At 46.7% G+C, this 24953-nt stretch overlaps 1 protein-coding gene across 4 annotated transcripts in view; it reads left to right on the top strand.

The window, feature by feature from the left end:
* The first annotated feature begins 382 nt into the window (after positions 1-382).
* Positions 383-24953, top strand: part of LAMC2 (laminin subunit gamma 2) — a 58174-nt gene continuing 33603 nt past the window's right edge. Inside the window, exons 1-3 of one of the 4 annotated variants that reach the window (XM_045982768.1) lie at positions 383-619; positions 778-988; positions 19801-19989. In XM_045982768.1, coding sequence (XP_045838724.1) covers positions 910-988; positions 19801-19989 — 268 coding nt within the window. In that variant the 5' untranslated portion in view covers positions 383-619; positions 778-909. Of the gene's footprint in view, positions 739-777; positions 989-19800; positions 19990-24953 lie in introns of all 4 variants that reach the window. The other 3 variants (XM_045982770.1, XM_045982767.1, XM_045982769.1) reach the window with 3 other exon arrangements.

Raw genomic sequence — 24953 nt, 5'->3', positions numbered from 1 at the left:
TCAAACATTTTCTGTGCCCCCAGAGGGCTGTCTGAGAAGAACGCTCGGAGATGTAGAAGGAATATGAAATCTGGGTCCTCCTTTTTACTCCACTCAACAGAACATTGCCTGAGCACTGACCTGGCGCCAGGGACTGCACCTCGCGGAGGCCAACCAATGTGGTTGACCAACCAGGTGACTTCGTGAGTTGCAGGCCCAGGTGATCAGGAAGTTAGGGGGTCCCAGAACAGGAGCCCCCCTGCCTCATGCAGCCTGGGGATGGGGAGGGAAGGAAAGACGTGTTAGCCGAGCAGGTGGGGTGGGGGAGGGCGCTGTACTTCCCAGGGAGGCGAAGGGCAGGCCAGAGGGTGGCGAGCTCCCTGTTACGACTCTTCCACCGGCCTGTTCTGCTCGCAGCCTTTCCGGCCAGAGCTGATCGGGGCCGCTGACCGGTTTCCGAGTTTGCGCACCTGCGGCTGGGGCTCCCAGTGTGAGAAGGGGCCGGCTCCCGCCTCCCCACCTCTGCGAATCGGGCCGCGGACCACCCCGGGAGAGAAGGAGGGCTGTGGGGAACCGGCACATTCCTTCGGGCAGGATCCCCGAGCCGCAGCCTCCGCACCACACCCTTGGCCCGGGCCAGGTGTGCCACCTTCCTGCGGCGCGAGGGGGGAGCCCGGCGGCTGCGGCGAGCGCCTGTGCGCCCGGTGTGTGCGGTGTGTGTTTGTCTCCTCCAGAGGGCTGGGTCCTCCTTATTCACAGGTGAGTCACACCCCGAAACACAGGCTCTCTTCCTGTCAGGACTGAGTCAGGTAGAAGAGTCGATAAAACCACCTGATCCAGGGAAGGGAAGGCAGAGCGGAGCGCAGAGTGCGGACTCCCGGCGGCGCGTGCGGCGACCCCTCCGCGGCGGACGGACGGCGCGGCCCGGCCATGCCCGCGCTCTGGCTGAGCGGCTGCCTCTGCCTGGCGCTCCTCCTGCCTGCAGCCCGGGCCACCTCCCGGAGGGAAGGTGAGTCGGCGTCCCCCTCCCCGGGTGGAAAGCTTGCAGCCCCGGGCGGGTAATTGGCCTTGCTCTGCAGACTCTGATGGCTGAGCGCACCACTGAGGATTCCCTCTGTGTTCCAGAACTTCTTGGGAGCTCCCTCCTCCTTCCACATCTGGGGCTTCTCCCCAGATCGGGTTTAACATAAGACTAAGATTATATATGGCTGTCTGAGTTTCAAATGTGAGGCCAACAGGCTGTGCCAAACCAGGATTTTCCTTCCTTTTAAAAATGCACCTTCTTGATCGCGTTTTGGATCAGTGGGCCCCTCTGTGATTAGGAATATCACTAATATCTTGGCATATAAATTATTTTCCTATAGTGTGTTTTCGTGGATGGGATTTGGGTGGGAATGTTTTCTGTGACAATGAACACCACAACGATGGAAAAGGACCCTCTTTAATAATCCTTCTGGAACTCCTGTTTCGTCTTTGGGAGGGAAACTGAGTCTTCGAAGTCTTGGCCATGCTTTACTTCTGCATAATGTTACTTCTGAGGGTATGCTCACACAATATTCATTCAGCAGGCATTTATTGGGCACCTGTGTCATAGATCATTTGATCTTAGCTCAGCTGTCATGTCGTGAGAAGTTCAAATCACTCATGTAAACAAAACTTGCTGAGAACCTAGCAACCGTTTGCTATAGGCATGTGTCAGCTATGACAACATCTAACGGGTGTTTTCCTTGTCACTTAGTTTTACCGATAATATCTGCTTGTCTCATTACCCTGAATTTTCATATTTATATTGATTGCTTCCTGCACCTGATGGCGTTTCAGTACTCATTGCAATAGGTCTAAGAGTCATTTTCACGCCTGTGAATGTGTGAACATGAGACAGAGTTACATAGGCACAGAATTTTCTTGGACTTTCCCTAAATGGCTGGCCTGAAATACGTTTGAATGGCATGGATGGTTCAGCATGTGTTCACATGCACCAATACAGTCGTTCCCCCCCACCCCCCGGAATTAACCACCAACCCATCATCCCTGACTACCCTGTTAAAAGTCATTTATGAAAATGGTCACATAGGTTAGGTTGCTTTAGTATTAACCAAGCGAGAACCATCAGTAAGGAGAGTCTGCTCCTAAAAGTAAGGGAGTCTCCAAATATTAGAATTCAAAGAGACTATTTACGGATCAACTACTATATCCCCTGGCTTAAAATACGAGAATACAGAAACGGATCTGCACAAAGCCTCACACCAGCTATTGGCAGAGATCCATCTTGCACTTGATCCGGGGCTTGTGAGGCTGGAGCTTCTGGGACCATGTTGTAAAAACAGTAAGGGAGTTAGTACATATATTTTACATAACGGGTAATTATTGAAACAATTTTCCCATTGGCTATAGTTGAGTATAGGTATGTTGTGTTAGCATTAGATAACGGAAATAAATAGGTAGGATTGGATCAATTGTTTAATGAATCCAGACTCAGGAGAGCAGAGCTTGGACTCGTACTTCTCCAGGATAGACAAGCTCTGAGTATTCCATCAAGACCAGTAAGTCAGAAGTTGTGTTCAGTCTCATTTCTAGATTTCCCCCTTCCTCAGAGTTGGGCCGCTTGAGATATTAGGCTCCTTCCTCACAGGGCTTCATAGAGCACCCACGCTCTTCTGTTCACGGGATGCTGGGAGGCAGAGTAAGCTGGACTGAAGTATGGGACTTGCTGCTTCCCAAAGTGACTGCCCCTGGCATCCTGCTCTCACCCGATGAGAGCCTAAAGCAATGATATTGCTTCCCAGTTGTTCTCTCGAAGGTGAAATTCTGGTGGTAGATATCATCAGCGTGACTTGCAGGGCGGGTCTCAGCTACAGCACAAGCTTTAGAGTCAGCCTGACCTGGCTTCAAATTTTGGCTGACCCACTTACTCATTTCTTCTTAGTAATCATTCTTGGAATCATCTTCTTTGCCTGTTACCTAGGAGCCGTTTTACTGTGTAGCCTTGCAGAGTTGTTGAAAGGATGAGGAATTGTTGTAAAGTGCCTTAAAAATGCCTGGAACTACATTTCTTTAAAAAGTCTGAAGCCAACAGTGCAGGTATAAATAGTGAACTTGGATCTGCAGAGAGCACTAAGCAAGATAAGGACTTCCCTTCAGGAGCTCACGAGCTGGTGTGATAGACTGTGGCACGTAGTTCCATTGGTCTGGATCATGGTTCACATAGATCCCATGACTGGAAAAGGGGCAAGAAGTAGATAGGAATGAGACTAGAAATATAGCCAAGAACCTGGTTGAGGAGCCTTATGTGCCCAGCGATGCAATGAGGAAGTGCCCCAGAGGTCAAGAAGAGCTGTGGATGGTTTATAACCAGGGGTGGGCATGGTCAGATGGTCAGATTCCTATCTTAGAAATGTCACTCACTGAAGGCCTTAGAGGATGGAGTTGAGCTAGGAGGGAGCCGCAGATGGCCATTGCAATAATCCAGTGAGAGGTGATGAAAGCTTTCATTGTGGTGGTGGAAACAGCAAAGTGGAAACTTGACAGGACATTTATTTTATTTTTTAAAAAATATTTTATTTATTTATTTGACAGAGATCACAGGTAGGCAGAGAGGCAGGCAGAGAGAAAGAGGAGGAAGCAGGCTTCCCACTAAGCAGAGAGCCCGATGCGGGGCTTGATCCCAGGATCCTGAGATCATGACCTGAGCTGAAGACAGAGGCTTTAACCCACTGAGCCACCCAGGCACCCCATAAGAGGACATGTAGAAGGTAACATTGAAAGAATTTGGTGATCCGATGGGCGTAGGTTAGGGATACAAGTAAAGGGAAATCATGAGAAATAAAGAAGAGTCCAGGGTGCGTCTGAGGCTTCATGGTTGGTTACACAGTGGATGCCACGAAAGGAAATGAGAACTCTAAGGGGAGGACCAGTTTTGGGAGCAAGGTTGGGTAGTGGATGAAGAGGAAGAGGTGAGTTCCTGTGGGCATCTGTTGAATCAGAGACGCAAATGGAGATGCCCAACAGTCTTGGAGAAGTGCTGGAGCTATGATTTTGAAGTTTAGAACAGTTTGAAATATAAAATGAGGAGCCCAAAGGTGGAAAGCAAAGTCCTGATGACAGATGAGATTACCGGGACATCGAGCTAAGAGGAACCTCAATACTTACCGAGGAGATGGAACAACAGTGAAGGGGGAGGAATGAGCCTGGAGGTTAGAGGAGAGCATTATCAAAGAGGAGTGTTTGCCTGGCCCAAGGAAGAGCTGCAACAATGTAGGTATAATAAATGATATTTAGATATAAAGATGTGAATACACAAAGAATGAGGACTAAAATGATACTGATGGGTTCAGCCATCAGGTGAGTTTTGAAGCAATCATTCTAGAATGATGAGCTCGGTATCCAGGATGATTACAGAACACGAATCTGGATTTCTCCCATGGCCTGACATGGGAAGAGAGGTGCTGTAGATAGTGGAAGGGACCCCTGGAAAGGTTTAGACTCTCTCATGGATTCTGTTACTTAAACTGAGGAAATGGTACAGCATCATGCAAACACATGCAGGCCTGGGTTCAAAGCCCAGTTCTGTCCTTTCCCATTTGTGGAGTTTAGGCAAGCTCCTTCCCCTGCTACGCAAGTTCCTGATCTCTAAGATGAGGAAAATAAATTGTGTGATCATTACCTATAAAGCATTTTGCACAGTGCCTAGGAAGCACTCGCTACGTGTTTGTTCAATATTATTGACATAACTAATTGCCTCGCTGGTGCTGAATGTCAGTATATTGCCTTCTGAGTTTTAAGTGGTAAAATTTTTGAAGAGATTCCTTTCATTAGCCCAAGAAAGGTGATGAGGAGCCCTTCTGCTCAGGCTGAAATGAACCCCAGGTTTTTATTTGTTTTTTTTTTTTAAATTTTTAAATTTTTTAAATAATCATATAATGTATTATTAGCCCCAGGGGTACAGGTCTGAATCGCCAGGTTTACATACTTCATATCACTCACCATATCACACACCCTCCCCAATGTCCATAACCCCACCACCCTCTCCCTATCCCCCTCCCCCTGGCCACCCTCAGTTTGTTTTGTGAGATTAAGAGTCTCTTATGGTTTGTCTCCCTCCCGATCCCATCTCGTTTCATTTATTCTTTTCCTACCCCCCAAACCCCCCATGTTGCATCTCTACTTCCTCATATCAGGGAGATCATATGATAGTTGTCTTTCTCCAATTGACTTATTTCGCTGAGCATAATACCCTCTAGTTCCATCCACATCATTACAAATGGCAAGATTTCATTTCTTTTGATGGCTGCATAGTATTCCATTGTGTATATATACCACATCTTCTTTATCCTGAATCCCAGGTTTTACCCAATGAAACAAATGGAATTCCTGACAAGGGACCCCAAGCAGATTGGAATTCCAAAATTAGATTTTATAGCATTTCTTGTCCTTGCCTTTTGTCAACCACCAGATCACGTCACATATAGATTCATCAAGTCCGTTGCTCTCAAGATCATACCCAGATATGAAAGGATCCCCACAGAAGCTGGTCTCTCACTTCTCACTAGGGGAATCTCCCCCATCCCCCACCAAAAGGAGAGTTTGGCCAGCCGTATTATGGAAACATTTAGCTGTGTAGATGCAGTGGTCACACATCCTTTTATGCTGAATTTGGCATGTTAATTCTCAAACCCACTTAAAGTCACCTAGTTTATAAAATAATAACTTACCAGCATTAATTTGTAAATCCACGTTTCACGAACTAACTACATTCAGATTCTACCTGTAGCATCAAACGCAATTTGAATACAATTTCTTCTTTACTTCAGACCCGGCGGCTTGAGATACAGCTCGATTTGAATCTGCTTTTGATGCTGCCACTGGAAAGTATACCATTTTCAAAATGTCCAAAAGATTTAACATTATCCTTCAATGCAGCCTAATCATCGTGAAAGACTTACTTGTGACAACTTTAGGTACTCGCCATGGAGAGATAATGAATAAGTCTGAGAATTGTGTTCAACAGCCTGACCTCTTTCTTGCTGATAAGTATCTACAACATCGATTGATGTCCTGTCAAATTAGTGTGTCTTCCCCAAATAATATTTTAACATAAAAGCAATTGAGAAAGTGCCCCATACTAGGAGAGATTTTGAAAAGACTTAAATGTGACCTCCTCCCACCCCTTCCCCAGAAAAATAAAAACCTCCCCTCCACCTTATTATATTCAGGTATGTGTAATAAATCAGGAGTACAGAGCTGGGTTGGAGTTTATGCTGGAAATTCCTATGAAGGCTTAAATTCTGGTGTCCTGAGCTGGGGGCAGCCATTGGCTTAGCTCCACTGGTCTAAGGGGCTGAGGAAGAATGTTGGTTTCATTCTTGCCTTTCACGATGCAACAATGGTGACCCATGTTGATGGGAAAGTCAAGAGAGCATGGAATCAAGTTGTCGAGGCAATCTTGGGAATGTTTTTCCCGTTTAAGTTCTTAGTGGTTCAACTATACAGACTTCTTTGTTTTCCTAAAGAAATTTCCGACGACAAGTCTTGAATCATCTATTACAGACCCGTGTAGAAATAGGAGTGCCATAGATTGTGGAAGATTCTAATTTAGTCACAAATTAGGGCTAGCGGATTACTGCATCATGACTGGGCTGTGTTCGCGTAGGATAACCCCCAGGTACATGATGTAATATTTGAATCATATCCAAAGCCCAAAGCTATAAGTCTTCTCTGTTTCCGTGGGTGACTGTGTGTCTGTTTATCTGCCTCCCCAACAAACATGTGCTTCCTTATGTCCCAATTCTGGAGGAAGAAGAGCATGGTGCTTCCTCCAGCACTGATCAATGGAGGGGCTCAAGTCTTTCCCTTCTGCTGTGTCAGAGGAGAGGTGCAGATCACCTGGCTAAAGGCATATGCATACTGGCCTCCTTTGGCTGATTGACCACTTCCAGAATTCCAGCTACTGCTTTTCCAGATTTTTTTTTTAAAGATTATTTATTTATTTATTTGACAGAGACACAGATCACAAGCAGGCAGAGAGGCAGGCAGAGAGAGAGAGGGAAGCAGGCTCCCCGCTGAGCAAAGAGCCCGATGCGGGCTGAGACCAGGACCCTGAGATCATGACCTGAGCCAAAGGCAGAGGCTTTAACCCACTGAGCCACCCAGGTGCCCTCCAGATTTTATTTGTACTCATTGTTGTCAATATTCACATTCTAGAAAAAATTAAATTGCAGCCCAGTCATTTCCCACACTAATTTAAATGTTGGAAAAGTTGCTCGTCTTTAGCTGCATGTAAGTGGGACAGTTCACACTTCCCCATGTTTTTCTCTCCCTACAGCATCATGGTCCTAAATAAGAGTGGTCCTTTGAGGTTCTCGACACAAGTCTCTCATTTTGTACGTGAGGGACATGGCACCCGGGCTCCAGGTGAAGGAACAGTGCAGATTCTCACAGTTAAGTTGTCGCAGAGCTGGGCTCTAGCACGTGTCGTCCTCCTTTGTAGATGGGCCACCTGAGGCACAGAAGAATGATGGCCTTGGCCGGAGCCACGCGCTTAGCAGTGGGACCAGGTTTCAGTTGCTAGTTTAATGTTCTTTAACAAGACAGCTTCTTAGCTTATTTCTAATTCTTATTAAAATTTTTCATTTAAGTTAATTTCTGGACTTGATGGAATTTTTTTTAAAAGATTTTATTTATTTATTTGACAGAGAGCACAAGTAGGCAGAGAGACAGGCAGAGAGAGAGAGAGAGGAGGAAGCAGGTTCCCTGCTGAGCAGAGAGCCCAATGCAGGGCTCGATCCCAGGACCCTTGGATCATGACCTGAGCCAGTGGCAGAGGCTTTAACCCACTGAGCCACCCAGGCACCCCTGGACCTGATGGAATCTTGATCTAAGATGAGAACATGCCTGTGTCTCTGGTAGGGACTTCTGTGTCCCATCTATTCAGGAGTCTCTCTTTGTGTATGTGACTCACGATAGTGGCCTTTCCTTCAAAAATGTCTGGGGACCACAGGTTACAGGCAAACATAAGCTCTAGTTTGTGGAGGCATTGACAAGAGAACAGATTCTGAATGACTAAGTTTTCTCTCTCTCTCTCTCTTTCTTCTTTTTGTTCAACTCTGTTGCCAGATTTTCATGCAGTTTGGAATTGACCAGGGGGCTCAGTTAAAAAAAAATAATAAATATAAAAGGACAGTTGAGGGAGAGTGATACTTTGTTCTACTAGTCATTGTTCTCCAATAACTGTCAACATTTTGACTCCATACATGAATATTTGCATATGCAAATAGGCTATTTTACTCTCCCTGTTGGAGACCATTGGTCTTTCCATGAGGTTTAGGGTCTTTCAAGATCAGAACAGTTCCATGGACGAAAACACTGACCTTGAACACTTTACACTTACTTACTACTATTTCAAATCATCACCCATTTTGCTTTTGGTAAAAGGGGATTCCGAATGCTGAAAGATCCTTTCCCATCACAGATAGACTGGTCTATTTTGCAGCGGCACCGGGGCCAGCAGTAACCCAAAGCTTCCGCTCTTGCCTCATGGGAGAGGGCGGTTCATGGTAGGAGGGGACGTTCACACGCTGCGGTCCACGGGCAAAGAGGTGAGGCCACAGCTGGCCTGGCATGGGAGGGGACAGTGGAGGGCAGGGCGTTTGTCCTGCGGAGATGCAAACACATGGTACCTGCTCCCTGGTGGATGCTTCGTGGCCCAATTTCTTCTTGGCACGTTCGTTACATCTTTTTATGGATAAGTAAACAATGGCTGGGCGCTAAAAGACCTTTTGATTCATTCTTCTGACCTTAAGCAGTACAGTTTTAATCTATGATTTTCAAATGGATTTTCTTTCAGAAAAGAATCTCTAAGGAAGATGCTATAAATGTGCTCCGTACACATTTCCCCAACATTGTAAATGTACGTGCATTACCATTGCTCTCTTGTCAGACCGAGAGCGATAATGGGGCACAGTAAGCGTGCACATCCCTACACGGGAGTATCTTTGTGAAGGGCTGCAGGGATAGCAAAAAACCTATGGCTAATCTCCTCGTACAAAAATATATTCTTCCTAAAAGCACTGCAAGGTTTAAAGAGGGAGTATTTATTCGGTAACTTTTGATTTAAAGGAGCCAACAAAATATAAATTTAAATGATTGAAAAACTGTATACTCTGAAAACCAATTCAGTACAAATCAGAATTTCCTTTTTAGCTTTTCTTTACCCAGACTCCTTCTACACAGTTTCCCCTCCGCCTTTGGTTCTCGTTGCTTTGTGTCACCTCTAGCTGTCCTGAACACTCTACTTTTCTTTATTTCAGCTGCTCTTAAAAGGGCATAGGATACCTTTTGTTGCATCATGCGGAAAATGCTCAGTGAATACCATGCTCTTTGAAGTTAGCCAAATACGCTTTCTATATTGACATGCTTTTCTTTGTCGATTTCATAAAAATAGAGACCGCTCTTTGTGTGCTCAGAAGGATCTAGAGGTGTTGAGTATTTGCATGTAGAATCCTTACCGCGCATGCTCACAGAGTCTCCATACTGTAGCTGACACCAGCTGTCTTGGAGCAGAGCCCTTACAGGTGCCAGGTGTAAGAAAATGAAAGACTCTTCTGTTTCTCGTGTCCTAATCTCCTCTTCCCTTTCACCTTTGAACTCATTCAGACCGAGCCATCAGCCTCCTCCTTCACCCTGAAGTCCTTTGCTGGTTAGAGGACAACCCGTGTCCCCAACCTCCCTGTTGGCTGGGACTTTCTCTCCCTCTCCCTGCTGTCTGCCTGGGCCCTGTTGGGGGGTTAGGGGAAGACATCTCCAGATGGAGTCTCCTGGCATAGGCCTTAGCAGGCCGAGTGAGTGTCTGCAGTCCACATGGGCTGTTTCCAGGTCTAGGTTGTAACAGAATGTGCTGTGAACCCTTAGTGAAACTAAATGACTCCTCTTAAGCTATAATTATTCAAAAGGAAAATGTGAGGATCTGAGTTCCATTGACTCTTGATAACTTTAGACCACTGAGAGTATGGGGAGCCTAGGTGGCTCAGTCTGTTAAGCGTCTGCCTTCCACTCAGCTCAAGAGTGGAAGTCCTGGGGTCCTGGGATCGAGCCCTGAGCCCCGCCTCAGGCTCCCTGCTTGGTGGGGGGGAGTCAGCTTCTCCCTCTCCCTCAGTCTCTCACCCCGCTTTTGTTCTCTCTCTCAAATAAATAAATCAAATCTTAAAAAAAAAAAGATTTGATTTATTGGCTATGAAAAATGTAAGAGAAAAACTGAACTCAGTTTAAAAACTCTTTAGTGAGGGAAGTGCCATTTCAGTTTTAAATTTTAATTAGGACACATGTTGTGACATGCTTTAAAAAGAAAGATGAAGCTGGAAGCAGACATTCACACATTAAACCATAATATTTCAAGATTAGTTTAAATGAAGAAATCTTCAGACTCTCAACCCAACCCGAGAGATGTATTAGATCTTGGAAAGAAAAATCTCATGAAGGAGGTTTTAATACTTATGAGCATTTTCATCATCACGTGTAAGTGTGATAAAATAAAAATACTCGGGGCGCCTGGTGGCTCAGTGGGTTAAGCCTCTGCCTTTGGCTCGGGTCATGATCTCAGGGTCCTGGATCGAGTCCCATGTTGGGCTCTCTGCTCAGCGGGGAGCCTGCTTCCCCTTCTCTCTCTCTGCCTGCCTCTCTGCCTACTTATGATCTCTCTCTGTCAAATAAATAAAATTTAAAAATTAAAAAAAATTAAAATACTCCTCTTGTCATCTTGAGTATCTCAAGTTTAGAGACTTCGATTTTGGCAGATAGGATGATAGCTACCAATGCCTTTGATATCTGCCTAACCGATAGATGGCAGGTGTATCTTGCTTTAGGATTTGCGAGTAATGTGCAATTTGTGTATTTGGAAAAATAACAAAAAAATACATTAGAATAGATTGCTACTTAAAGGACACTTTCAATAATTGCTTTTGTTCTGAAGATAAACATTTGCCAGGTTTTGGGTTTTTTTTTTAAAAAAACGTGAGTGTGTTATTCTCAACATTAATTTTATTCATCACTTTCAGTCTAATGCTATACATTTGGACTTCCCGTCGAGCCTCGTTACAACTGACTTCCTGGAGGTAGCGGTCGCTATCTCTGAACGTAAAAAAGTTGTCCCTTTACGGGAGGCCAGTTCATTGACTCAGAGGTAGGGAATAATATTCAATAGCACAAATGAAGGTTGACTTCTTAACGTAATTGCTTTGAACAAACAAAAGGAAAGATGGTGGTTGCCATGTTAGCCCGAATCGCCTCTCCCCACCAGGATGCTTTTCCTTTACAAAGCAAGAATTTTAAGAAGCCGGGGCGCCTGGGTGGCTCAGTGGATTAAGAATTTTAAGAAGCCGAAGAACCGAAGGCATAAAACGAGGTATAAATGACATGAATGGGAAGGAGATGAAGATGTCTCAGAAGGGAGTGTTATATGAAATTGGTCTGGAAAAGTAGGTAGGATGAGACCATGGAAGTCTTTGTAGCAATGTTAAGGAATTCTGGTCTTTATCCTAAAAGTAAAGGAAAGGTACCAGAGAGCTGTAAGCAGAGAGGTATTGGCAGAATTTGTATTTTGGAAAGGTGTTCTGACTGCTGGGTGGAGGCTAGAGGAGTTGTAGGGAATTCAGTTAGGAAGTCTTGTAAGCAAGAAGTGATAGGGGTTTGTGCTAGAGCGGCTATTTGGGACATAGACTTGGATGGGCTTGGGCTATGTAGTGGTTTATGTCAATAAAATTTGGTGTTGCATGGACTATGGACAAGTGAGGAAGGAGAACCTATAAGCATAGCTTCCAGCCTTTTGGCTTGAAGGGATGACAACTATGAGTTAGGTTTTAAACATGTTCTGTGTAAAGAGCTTGCGAGGCCACCATTGGAAATGTAAAGCCTGTGGCTGATCTGAAGTTGAGAATGAAGTCTGGCCCGGGAAGGACCTCGCCGCCCGGTCAGCATCTGTCTCCGTTATCCAAGCCCTTGGCTGGGGGGAGAGTGAGGCGTCCTGGAGGTTCAGAACCGAGCCCGGAGCAACCCCGACATTTAGAGTTAGTGTAAGGACAGGAGCCACAAAGACAAGGTCAGAAATGGCCTCACAGTGTTCCAAGGAAGACAATCTCAACAGGGAAGGACAGAAACAGATTAGGCTTCTCCAAAAGGGAACAAGGGGCACAAAATGCTGGCAAGGGCACACACCTTTCCTCTAAGTAAGGAAGAGAATGGAGCGCCATCTCCACGGGCGATCATGGGGGACTTATTTCACTGCGTGTTCCTGAGTCAGCACAAGCGCGCCGAGCCACGAAGGGAGGCGAGGGCGGCAGAGATGTGGGTGAGGGCAGCGGGCACGCACTGCCAGGTTCCAACACGACGCCCGGATTCCTAGCCCCTGAGATCGTCTTGGCGCAGCAGCCAAGTGCACTGCCTGTGAAGGCTGCCTGACCCCTGCACGCTGATCTCACGGTCTCGGCCGGCCTCACCCTGGCCCCTCTGCTCGCCTCACTCTGGCCTCACTGCCCTTTGAGTGGGCAGGCGCGCAGGCCAGGCGTCAGGGCAGCTCCGGGCCCCCGGACCACCACCGGTGTGCAGGCGGTCTGGACCCGGGAGTGGTTCGTCGGGCGTGAGAGCAACCTGAAAGTCTCAGACGCTCCTTCTAACGGACGCTATCACCTTCTCACAATTCTTTCTGTTTCCATCCCACTGTTTTTATTTATTTTATTTTAGGTTGAAACAGTAGTTTTTTAAATTTATGCTGAATGCCGTATATGTAGACAATGAAAATTTGATGTATTGTGTTGAGAAAATTTCATGCGGGGTCCCTGGACTCCTGGGAGATTTCAGGTGCTTCTTTGGCTTTTCTGAGAGTCCAGCTGCCTGCCTGCCCTCCATGTCCCATCCGTCAGAGTCCCTCTGTTAGGGACGGTGGGGATACCAACGTGGGAAAGGCTAGAGAGGGAGTCAGTTGTGTAGGCAAATAGCGAAGGCACAGGACAGAAAGTGATAAATGGATCAGGCCGGAGGTGAGGACGGAGTCCTGTGGGCATTCAGAGGAGGCAGAAGCTGTGGAAGGGCCGTCAGTCGGGGCCCTGCGCCACCTCATTAAGGCTCTGAAAAAGATCACTGGGTGCATTTAGGGAGGAGGGTGGGCGCAGGCAGCGCTCCTGGCAAGGAACTGGCAAGCCCGAAGGGGGGAAGGTGGTGCTTTCCAGAATTCCTGCAAGGCTCTGTGTGTTGGAGCCCAGAGAGAGAGACAAAGAGGATGGAAAGTTGGAGAGGTCAGCAGCACCGGAGCTGCAGGGTTTTGAAAGGAGCTTTGGATTTTTAAATTCGTCATTACTTGTTAGAGCACTAAAAAGCACCGCGATCCCATGAATTGTCAGGTCAGGCTGGTGAAAAGCAGAGCAGGTTTTTAAGTTTAGAACAATAGAAAGAAGATGTGCTTAGATGCAAAGAATCATATTAATGCCAAGTTGTTAAAACTTCTGGTAACTGCCGGCGGTGTTGCCTATGGGAAATCTAAAATGCCGTCTTGATGAATGGCCACCACCGCGGCTGATTAGTCCAGGACTTCGCGACAGCACAGCCCCAGGAAGTTATTTTCGGTTTCCTTTCATTCTCCTCAGGACGCAGCTTGGAAACAGCCTTTGCCCTGTGCTTCCTGCCTCGACCTGTCGGGGCTGTGTGTTGGAGTGAGGGCGGGAGTGTTGTCAGGGGAGCCCGAGGGGCTCTGCACACCTTGCTCCATTGTTCGCAGAGGGCTGCCCGCCTCTGGGATCGGAGTCTGGGGGCGGGAGGGGGCGGGGGCTGGACCAGCCCGCGTCTGGCTGCGCCGCCAGCTTCTCTAAGAAGCACTTGAGGGTCAGCGACGGTGTGCTATTATAGTCATTATTATCATAAATAAAGTGCCAAAGTTAGCAGCAACAGCACAGACACAAAAACCTCCCACACGTTACGAGACTGAAAGAAGCATGTGCAAATCTGAGGAAAATGGCTTGGTTTCCCGTGTGGTTTGCACAGGGCTTGAGGTCAGCCTGTTGAATCTCATTCCTTTAGCTGTGGAGAGAGCCCTGGCGGACACCGACCGGGATGCGGGGGGAGCTGGAGGGAGGGCACCGAGAGAGGACAGGACAAAAGCTTGCAGAGATAGCCCTCGCTTAGAAAAGCACAGCGCAAAGGAATAGTCGCATGAAACAATGGATGGGACCTGGCACCTGTGAGACCGAGTTCAGTGAAAGAGGGAGAAAAGACTCCCCCTCTTGATTCCAATGCCCCGTAAGGCTTTGGGTCTGTTAGGGTCCCAGAGTGACTCGTTTCTGTTTTTCTCTGCTGCGGTGATAAGTGAGCGCCGTGTCCCAGACCCGCCTGTCCATGGTGAAATGAGGAAAATGTGGGTAATAAGACATGACACGTGTTTGAGAAAGCCCATATATTTATTAAAAGTATACGTATTTCATCTCATATTTGACAAAATAAAACATTGGCATCTCCCTTTTTTGAAATCACGCTGGCTCAGGGAGTCCCGGGATCCAAGCACCCAGTACAGCCTCCCTGTCAGGCGGGAAGTGGTGTTTATGAAATGGATGAAATGAGCGCACGTCACCATGAGCAAGGACGGAAGAAGGAAGGGAAAAAGGAGTTAAGAGTCGATAAAGCAAAAATCTACCAGTGAGGTGCTTTGGAGAGAAAGGAGATTTGTCAGGAGGGGTGAAGAGCACACGTAACAAAATGGGAGGGGAATAATTGGACGCATTCGTTAGGTAAATAATTCATAATTTTTAAGAAAAACATCACATCTGGTAGATAAATGCATAAAGCTCATGAGCAGACCGGCATCAAAAGAGAAATAAAATAGTAAACCAGGGGCGCCTGGGTGGCTCAGTCAGTAGAGCATATGACTCTTGATCTCGGGGTTGTGGGTTCAAGCCCCATGTTGGGTGTAGAGATTACTTTAAAAAAATAAAATCTTGAAAAAATAGTAAACCAGGTTATGGCGTTTTCAACTTTTCCTTCCTCCTCACTCCCCCCCTCCCCTTGCAACTTCCTATTTCCTTTCACTGCTTTATGTATTTCTCCTGAACGAATATCACTATCCCAATATTCTCTCTGTATTACTTATCTTGTTTACTTTCTTTTCCCCTGGCTCGCTTGAAGACTCCATGAGGGCTGGGACATTGATTGGTTTTGTTTACCGCTATATCCCCAGTGCCGGGAACAGTGGCTCGCACGTACTAGGTGCTCCGTACATATTTGCTGAGTGAATGGACCCTTGATAAATGCTCCCCAGGCAAGCGGGGAAATGTCCAAGACCCCCATCTTGATACTTCCATCAGTTGTCTTTGTGTCAAGATTTCCTGATGGAAACTAGACAGACTATTTATGAAATTTGGGAGACTAGCAAGTAGATTATAAAATAAAAATGGAAAGAAAATTCTAGACATAAAATTGAACAAGGCTAAATATAAAAGAAGGAAAATATAATAAACATTTAAAGAATTTCTTCCTGTTTGAAAATGTAGCCAAAGTTTATATTTAGGTCTAGTAAATAAAACATTGTATCATAAGGTACAAAGAAGGGTTGTTTTCTGGACTGAGCCTCTGTGGAGAAAAGCATCCTTTCGAGGAATAGGGAAGAGAGTGACTGCCAGGTATTAGTGTTTGTATTTTTAAGGCAGGTCCAGACATGTGGGGACACATGGAGTCCTTTCAGTGGTAGAAACACACCTAGGGGTTTCCTGAAGTTCAAGAGAACATTCATTCATTTGTTCATTGAAAAGATATCAAATAGGGCACCTGGGTGGCTCTGTCAGTTAAGCATCTTTCTTCGGCTCAGGTCATGATCCCCAGGTCCTGGGATTGAGTCCTGCATCGGGCTCCCTGATCAGCCAGGAGCCTGCTTCTCTCTTTCCTTCCGCCCCTCCCCACCCTTCATGCTCTCTCTCTTTCTCTCTCTCAGATAAATAAATAAAACCTTAAAAAAGAAAAAAAAACCTCAACAACAACAATAATAAAAAGCATTAGATACCCACTATGACCAGGCCACTGTACCATAGACAAGGGCCCCATTTCTCCTTTTTGTAAAGCATGACAGTGTTTTCTGCCTGTTAGAAGAGCAGAGTCAAGTGCAAAGGTTTGCCCTTGGACACAGTTTTATTTCAAGCAGAAATTTAAAAAAATTTTTTTTGGTAAAATTCAGTAGTTCTTTGTTTTGTTTTTTTTTTTCGTAGATTGTAGATCAGTAGATTTTGGCAAATCCCAAAGCCAGATTTCTGTCTTCTTTAGAAACCGATGTGGAGGGGCGCCTGGGTGGCTCAGCGGGTTAAAGCCTCTGCCTTTGGCTCAGGTCATGATCCCAGAGTCCTGGGATCGAGCCCCACATCGGGCTCTCTGCTCGGCTGGGAGCCTGCTTCCTCCCCTCTCTCTCTGCCTGCCTCTCTGCTTACTTGTGATCTCTGTCTGTCAAATAAATAAATAAAATCTTTAAAAAAGAAAAGAAAAGAAACTGATGTGGACGTGCCGACCACATGGGCAGCACCCTCGCGTGGCTGCGGCAGGCGGCTTCCCCGCAAGCCCTTCTGGCAGGGTCCCCACTTCTCCCCCGACCCTCGCTCCCAGCTTCGCGGTGCCCTTCTGCAGCCGCTGTGCCAGGGCCCCTGGCTAGGCAGAAATCAGGCACAGAATTAAAAGGACCAGGCCCAAGCTGTAGGAGCCCCATTTTATCGAGCTGATTACAAGAATATTCTGGAATTTGAAATAAAAAGATTCCCCCCCCCAGCAGTGAGCATGAATAATAATTAGTTTTAGGGAAGTTAGTCTGAATTCGGGAGATGATTTGAGAGAGATCATGCTTTAGAGGCATCGGGGACAAAAGGGCTCACCCCATTGCAAAAGGAGCAAACTGTCTGCCCTCCTCCCCCGGGTATGAATGTCCCGAAAAGTCAGTATTAACAAAGTGCAGTTCTGCTAAGTGCTGAGCTTGGTGGAAACCTCAAAGCCCTGCAGGCGGGCCTGGGGAGTGTCCTCACAAAGGGCTCACATCGTGCAAACCCAGGAGGCCCATACAGTCCCAGACACAGCCTCGGCATCCCTAACTCCAGTCAGCACAACGCTGGGCTTCCACAGAAACTCAGGTGACAGAGGAGAGAGATTCGGCCATGGGCGAGTTCCAGTTTGGCGCTGTGGCTGCTGATGTCCCTGGCTGGAAGTGTCCTGCCCCTCCACAGAAGGCTGGGGGTTTAAAGGAAGAACACAGGTTGTGTGTTTCTTTGTTTGTTTGGTTTTCAGAGTAGAGCCTGAAAGGAGAAAGGACAGAAGGGCGGGAGGTGGTAAAAGCTAGATGATAACCAGGTTGTCTATTTTTAAAAAGATTTCATGAGCTCTCCTTATCCAGTTAACTCTTACCGGCAAAGAGTTTGGTCCGGGTGAAGAGAGGCCCAACGCAGATGTCATGATTGCTCGGAGGTTGCCCTCAAAAGCCATCCAGGGCAGGAAAGGGCACTGGCATGCTGTGCCATCCAGCTGGGTAACCTCCCCAGGGTCGTCGGCTCCTGGATTTAGCTCCTGTACGTGCCTAACGATGTACTCGGTGATTTCACAGCCCGTGACAGCTGTGTGGCACATCTGTTCAGGATCCAAAGTCAGTTACACAAGCATTCGTTGGGAAAGGTTCATCTTGGCACCAGTTCGGCTAAAGAGACCTGGGAGTCTGAATTGAGTGCAAACTTAGTGTGCTGTAAGTTTAATGAAATGTTAAATTGCATCCCTGGAATTATAGTATCCGGTGGTGTTGCAAGCTGAGCTGTTCAAACCACGCTTGGAGTGCTGTCATACATTCTGGCCGTTTCAAGAAAGGCGGTGGAAATGAGAGTGTGTTCCCTGAAGGACAGTCAAGAAGAATCTAGAAATCATGAAACAGGAAGTGGTTGAAAGATCTGGGGGCGAGAGTCTCCAGTGTAACAGAAGGAGAGAAAGCTGAAGAGGGAGAGGCTGTCACTGTCTTCAGACGGTCAAAGGTTTGGCTGCTCCCGTGCTTGTAAAACAATGTCTGAAATAAAATAAGTAAATGGAGAGGAGAGTAGGGGTGTGTGTGTGTGTGTATGTGTGTGCACACGTGTGTGTGTTCTCCACAGAATAACAGGAACACATAGTAAAAATTACAGGGAGGGAGACAGATTTAAAATTTTTTAAAAATTTATAATTTATAAAAAAAATTGTTAATAACCAGTGCTGTTTGTGGAGGGACAGGATTTGAGTAGGGGCTGAAGAAGCCTGTGTGAGGGGTTTCTAGAAGGAATGCCTCCATGCCGGTGGTAACCAGATTCTTGAGAAGCAGGGGTAAAACGGGAAGGTGAGGGCTTTGTGGTTGGACGGACCTGGAAGCAAATGATATGGTTGCCATTTAGCCGTGTGACTTGACGCAAGATACCCATTCTCTCTGAGCATTAGTTCTTTTTCCAGTCAATGGGGATAGTAAAGTTTGTGTTGAAGTGTTACGGATGCGTGTGAAATGCTAGAAATAGAGTGGGCTCTGGAGACATGTTAGTTCCCTTTCCCCAGATGGGAGAGAGTGTTGTAGGAAACGTGTGTGGTAAGGAAGTTGCTTAGGAAGCTCATGGGTTTACTTCATCACCTCTGGGCCTTCAGAGCCTGACATGGCCCACACAGGACAGCTGCTCAGGATGCCTTGTTGGCCAGTTTGTTGACTTTTTATCAGTGCTCTGGGTAAGTTGTGGCCGTAGGCAGTTCTAGAAACAGACTACCATTGAGGCCACACGGCCAATGGAGACAATGTGCCTGGTGAAAAGAAAGTGGGTTTTGACATCAGACACAGGTTCAAATCCCAGCTCTCCACTGAGTCAAATTACTTCACCTTTCTCCTCTGAGGCAGCACCGTTCTCTTCACTCACTGTGTGAGTGAAGCAGCAGATGTGAAGGACAGGATGTTCTTTGCTCAGTGAGATCCTCTCACCGAGGAGGGAGGCAGGTAACGCCTTCCACATTTATGAGAGAGAAGTAAAGAGATTCAGAAAGGTGAAGGGATTTGCCCAAGAAAACAGCAGAACTGGTATTCACTAGATCCAATTCTTTTAACCTCAAGACTTAACATCTTTCTCTTTTCAGCCATGACTGAAACATTTTTTGAGGGTCTGCCCTGAGCCAGAAATGATGCTGAGTATTTCCACCTGTTACCTCATTGGCTTTTAGGTCCCCCATGGAGATGTTCCTCCAGGAATGTCTCCAGAACATCGATGGGGTGAAAATGTATTCTTCATGAAACTGTGGTTCTCTTTGACACCCGGCTCTGGGAGGGCCACCCAAGGCACAGTGAGGGGCAGAGAGCGATCCCTGCGCGGACACTCATCTTAGCTCCTCAGTCTTGACCATCCCCGGAGGGACAGATGACACCAGCAGCCGTTCGACCGTTGTGCGGGGGTGCACACGCTGGCGGTCCTCAGGTCTTCTTTAGCCCGTAGACTTGTTCTAGGGGGTTACAGGGTTTTAAAGATGAGCACCTTGCAAATAGGTAAATCAGGAATTTTTACATAAAAATACATCATGTGAGATTGTTGGTGTCTCTTAAGGAATGGGACCGTCCGGCCACCCAGAACTCACGTTCTCTCTGACAGAAACCTCCCCTCTAATCCCAGTGGATCTCCTGCTTCCTTTAGGTGGGGCAAGGACTCTCACAGCCCATGTCATCCTTAACTTACTCCAAGTTGTTTAGTACACCATGCATGATTTATATTAATAACAATACTACCGTCTCCGAGCTTTTTACCAGCGATGTCCCCCCTTCCCACCCCGCCTTCCCACCCTTAGTGTGTGACTGCAATGGGAAGTCCAGGCAGTGCGTGTTTGATCCCGAGCTTCACAGACAGACGGGGAACGGATTCCGCTGCCTCAACTGCAACGACCACACGGACGGCCCTCGCTGCGAGCGGTGCAAGGACGGCTTCTACCGGCAGAGGGAGAGGGACCGCTGCTTGCCCTGCAACTGTCACACCAAAGGTAAGTGTGCGACGTCGTGGCTGTGCCAAGAGGGTACGACGCTAAGTGGAATAAGTCAGACCAGGAAAGACAAGTACCGTGTCACTTCGCTCATCAGTGGAACGACGACAAAAACAAAACGCCACGAATGAGTAAATGTACAAAAAGCAGAATCGGGGCGCCTGGCGGACTCAGCCAGAAGAGCATGTGACTCTGGATCCTGGGGTCATGAGTTTGAGCCCCGTGTTGGGTGTGGAGATTACTTAAATACATAAGTAAACCTTTTCTTTTTTTTAAGATTTTATTTATTTATTTGAGAGAGAGACAGCGAGAGCAGGAACACAAGCAGGGGGAGTGGGAGAGGGAGAAGCAGGCTTCCCACTGAGCAGGGAGCCCGATGCGGGACTCGATTCCAGGACCTTGGGAACATGGCCTGAGCCTTAGACTGAGCCCCCCAGGTGCCCCAATAAATTAGCTTCTAAAAAAAGCAGACTCAGACCTATAAATACAGAGAACAAACGGACCCTCGTTGGAAGGGAGAGGCATGGGGCGGGGGGCGACCCAGGCAAAGGCGAGTGGGAGATACAGGCTTCCAGGTATGGAATGAGTGAATCACGGGGAATAGAGTCAGTGATACCGTGATAGCGTCGTAGGGTGACAGATGGCAGCTGCACTTGTGGGGGGCACAGCAAAACCTATAGGGACGTCGCATCACCATGTTGTACTCCTACAACTAATGTAACATTGTGTGTTGACTGTACTAAAAAGAAAAAATTGGGGGAAAAGGACGATGAAGGGGCAGGGGGAGGATGAGAGGGGGAGGAAGGGAGAAGCCAGCAGGACAAGAGAATGGTGTTCAACATCCAGAACAACGGAGAATCTGCTAGACACTGGTGGTGGTGGTGTCTTACCGATTTCTAGCGGAAAGGACTGTTCTTCTTGAGTCTGGGTTGTAGGAACCAGCTGGAGTCTTTAGGACTTGTTGGCTTGAGTTCTAGTCGTGAGAGGGACGTGGTTACTTTTCCTGGAAGGTGACAGTTTGACCTAGGGACAAAGGAAGCTTGTCAGCTTCCAGTGATAGTTCCCCTTTTCTGCAACTATGCCTTTGACCAACCTCTCAAAAAATAAGGGATAGAAAGATCTGTTTCTGGTGCTGTGCTAGGTGCTAACTATATAAGGACGCACTGGTCCAAGAGACAGCTCGATTCATAGGCAGATTAAAGTCTTTCCCAGGGTTGTTAAGAGAAAAAAGAAACAATGAAGAGGAGGCACCTACAGGATGACTGGTTAATGCGGGGCTCTTTTTTTGTAGTGTTTTGGTTTTGTCTTTTTCGGTATGTCACCCAGTCTTACGTTCACACAACTGTTCATACAACTGTGGGAATTCGTATGCACATAGACACACGCGTTGTGCTGTGTTCGTCATGGACAGTAAAGGCAAGTTAGTGCATATAAAGAGGGAGAGACAAGTAGTTTTTAAATAAGCTGAGTTGTTTTGTTTTTTTTTTTAACCACCTTATTTGTGTATTCTCTTTCTTGGCAGTATGTTTCTCCTCTTTGTTAGAAAGTGTTTAATGGCATAGTATGATAAATATTAATCCACTTAAAGAGCGTAGCCAAGCGCGTGGCCATGACTCAGCATAGCCCCGTGGAATGAATTCACAGCTGCGCTGAAAGCATGTAAAGATGGGCAGGTTTGGTCCAGCCATGGGCTGCTGGTGGAGGGTGTTGGAGAGCCTGCGGCGGACCCCACGGCAATAGAGACGCAAATCCCTGCAAGCACTTCCAAATTCACCAGGTGCTGTTACAGCATGGTTTGAGTCAGATTGGCTCAGCTTTATGGCACAGAGTCAGCATCCAGAAATCTTTTGGATTTAGCAGCTGTCCCTGTGAATTGAAGAACTTCATAAAGAAAAGTTAAAAGGCAAATGACTCCATCTCAGTGGGCTTTCTGTCCTCCCGAAGAGCCCGTATCCCGGTAGGTTACATGCAGCTTCACTGTGAGTCACTGGACCTGGGTCATCCCGGCAAAATGATCAGTGAGAATGTAATGAGAAATTTAACTGGCTTAGGGGCGCCTGGGTGGCTCAGTGGGTTAAGCCGCTGCCTTCAGCTCAGGTCATGATCTCAGGGTCCTGGGATCAAGTCCCGCGTCGGGCTCTCTGCTCAGCAGCGAGCCTGCTTCCCTCTCTCTCTCTCTGCCTGCCTCTCTGTCTACTTGTGATCTCCATCTGTCAAATAAATAAATAAAATCTTTAAAAAAAAAAAAAAGAAAAGAAATTTAACTGGCTTAGCTGGAAAGCCTGGCCCCAAGACAAGGTTATTAGTCTTACAGCAGACAAGGAGCCTGAGGCTTAGCAGAGAGATGGGAATGAAGGATTTGACACACTGTCCCTTTTTCACGGTGTCGTCCTTGGCTCGCCCAGCACCCATGAGCCTGGCTTCCTCTTTTCTTTCGGGCCATCGACATCCCAGGCTCCGTGTGAACAGCTTGGTCGGAAGTGGTGGAGCCCAGCAATGATTTCCAGCCTATGAAATAATAGCTAACATGCATTACTCGCTTCCCCTGTGCCAGGCACTTTTCTGGATGCTTTCAGGCAGGAATGAACCTTCATAGATCACCATGTGAAGAAGTTGCTACTCTAAGTTCTGTTGTACCAATGAGGTAGCAGAGGGTAAGCGAGGGAGAAGGAACCTGTCGAAGGTTGTAGAGCTCGGTGGCAGCCCCAGGTGCCCTCACAGCCAAGGTCATGACATGGAGACTAGTGGTGGGTTTGGGAGCCAGACAATCTTTTCAAGCCTAGGCACTTCCACGACTGCATCTCTGTCACTCTGGGCATGTCCCTTCACCTCTTGCTGTCCCAGTGTCCCCATCAAAAGGGTCTCATCCCCATCCTCTTTGTATCACAAGTGAGCTTTGTGAAGCACATGGTGGACAACTCTAGTAAATTGTAGTTGATGGAGTTGTTTTTCTTATTAAGACAGAGGTCAATGTCGCAATTTCCTGGAACACCGGCCTTTTAAAAAAATCACATTCCAGTTTAGAAGGAAGCCTGTAGAGGCCATATCTTTGGTCTGAAACTGTTTATTAACACTTTATTTTTTTATTAATATCCTGAAATTGGCAGTGAACTTTTCAAAATTTTTTTTGAAGAGTGGGGGAATGGAGCCCTGGAGGAGTGGGTGAATGGCCTCCCGTCATCACAACGAGCCACACCTCCAGTCTTCACAAGAAGCCACCACAAGGGCTGAAGTTGTAATCCCGGGTTCTAGGGGAGGACTATTCCTTCTTATTCCTTCCACCTGAAAGAAAAAAGCATCAGAATGGTGTCTTTTTATCCCCAACAGCAGACAATTAGATGTCTGGGAAAAACTTCATGGATGTTATTTCCTGAGATCCAGCTAATGCTTTCTGTTTTCCCAGAATATTTCCATATACTATGTCTTCTTCAGTACTCATAGCAACTTGACAACCTGTACGTGTTAACACGCCACCCACCGTTCTAGAGACGGAGAAAATAAAGCTGAGCCCGAGCTCCCAGGCTGAGGGGCATGTTAGTGACAGAGACTGTCCCCACCGTGTGCCGTCCCCCACTAGACGCTGGCCGCCCAGATTACTAGCCAGGTGGCTCAAGTTTAATTCTGTATGTGACTTCTCAGTCTCCCAGTCAGCTGGGAGACATTTGTCACTTTCAAGGGTATCTTGTATACGTAGTCTCAAACGCAGAAGATCACATCTTATCAAAAAATGCAGTCAGTCCATGTGTGGTGAGTGAAGCCAACAGCAGCAATAATCCCAAACGTGGTCACAGATTCTGGATTTCACGTCAGTTTCTCATAGATCTAGCAGCCAGGCTTATTTTGAGAGGATGACTTTGTGGGTTCAGGGGCAGGGCTGAGTTCGCTTTAACTCTTACAAGCACATGTGTAAGCCCTGAGAATCTTTTGCAAATATTTTGAAATTCGCTGTCTTGTGTGGTTTTTTCCTCCCAGGACACCTACCTTCTTGAAACCTACATAGACATCAATGATGGTTGGACTTGTTCTCTTAATTTTATTGTTATTTTTTACATATCTATGACCTTGACAGTGAATTTACTCAGACTATAACATTGGGGTTGTTATTTAAAACATTCTTAAATAATAACTTACCATGATTAAATATAATTACACATTTATATTATATAATATTTTTATAAAAATATAATAACAATATTATGTTAAAATACAAGTGTAGATATGTATTTAAAGGGTTCCCAAAAGGATGTACCCTCTTTTTGTTTTAATTTTTATTTATTTTATGTTAATTTTATTTAGGTATTTAAGAGAGAGGCAGAGAGAGAGGGAGGAGGGGGAGGGGCAGAGGAGGAGAAAGACGAACGGACTCCGCACTGAGCACAGACCCCAATGCAGGGCTCGATCTCAAAACCCTGAGATTATGACCTGAGCCGAAAGTGAGAGTCTTGGACACTTAACCATCTGAGCCACCCAGGTGCCCCTGATTTTTAAATAGTACTCCTCTTAGCACACCTTCCTGAGCCCTCAGATGCCCAGAGACCGTATCTGTAGAACCCCTGAAAGAGCTTATTGGGACACAAAACCGACACAGGAGCTGTTTTCTGTTCTTTCAGCCCCGTTGTCCACATCCCTAAGAGTAGCTCACGAAGTAGGAGATGGGACACGTGTTTTTATTTCAGTGAGAGAGTTTGAAAACCCAGTGCCATTACTTTGGAGTGTCGGAATGTGACACAAAGTGGTCATGCTCGTTGCAAGGACCCATGCGCGTCTCCACGTTTACTTTGCAAGGTTTGAAGGAGGCCGGCGGTCCCAGTGCAAACTACATTCTTTGAACACCCGTGACGTGTGAGACACTGAACGAGGCACTTTGTATATTTTAGTCCAAAGCCTTCAACAGCTCTATAAGGCATAGGTGGTTACCCTCCCTTAGAAGAACTGATGAGTAAGGCGTTTGCCCAAGGACACGC

The sequence above is a fragment of the Meles meles genome, chromosome 17 (genome assembly GCF_922984935.1).
Source record: "Meles meles chromosome 17, mMelMel3.1 paternal haplotype, whole genome shotgun sequence".
NCBI lineage: Eukaryota > Metazoa > Chordata > Mammalia > Carnivora > Mustelidae > Meles > Meles meles.
The sequence above is the reverse complement of the archived record's forward strand: the minus strand, read 5'-3'. Positions and strand labels throughout refer to the sequence as shown.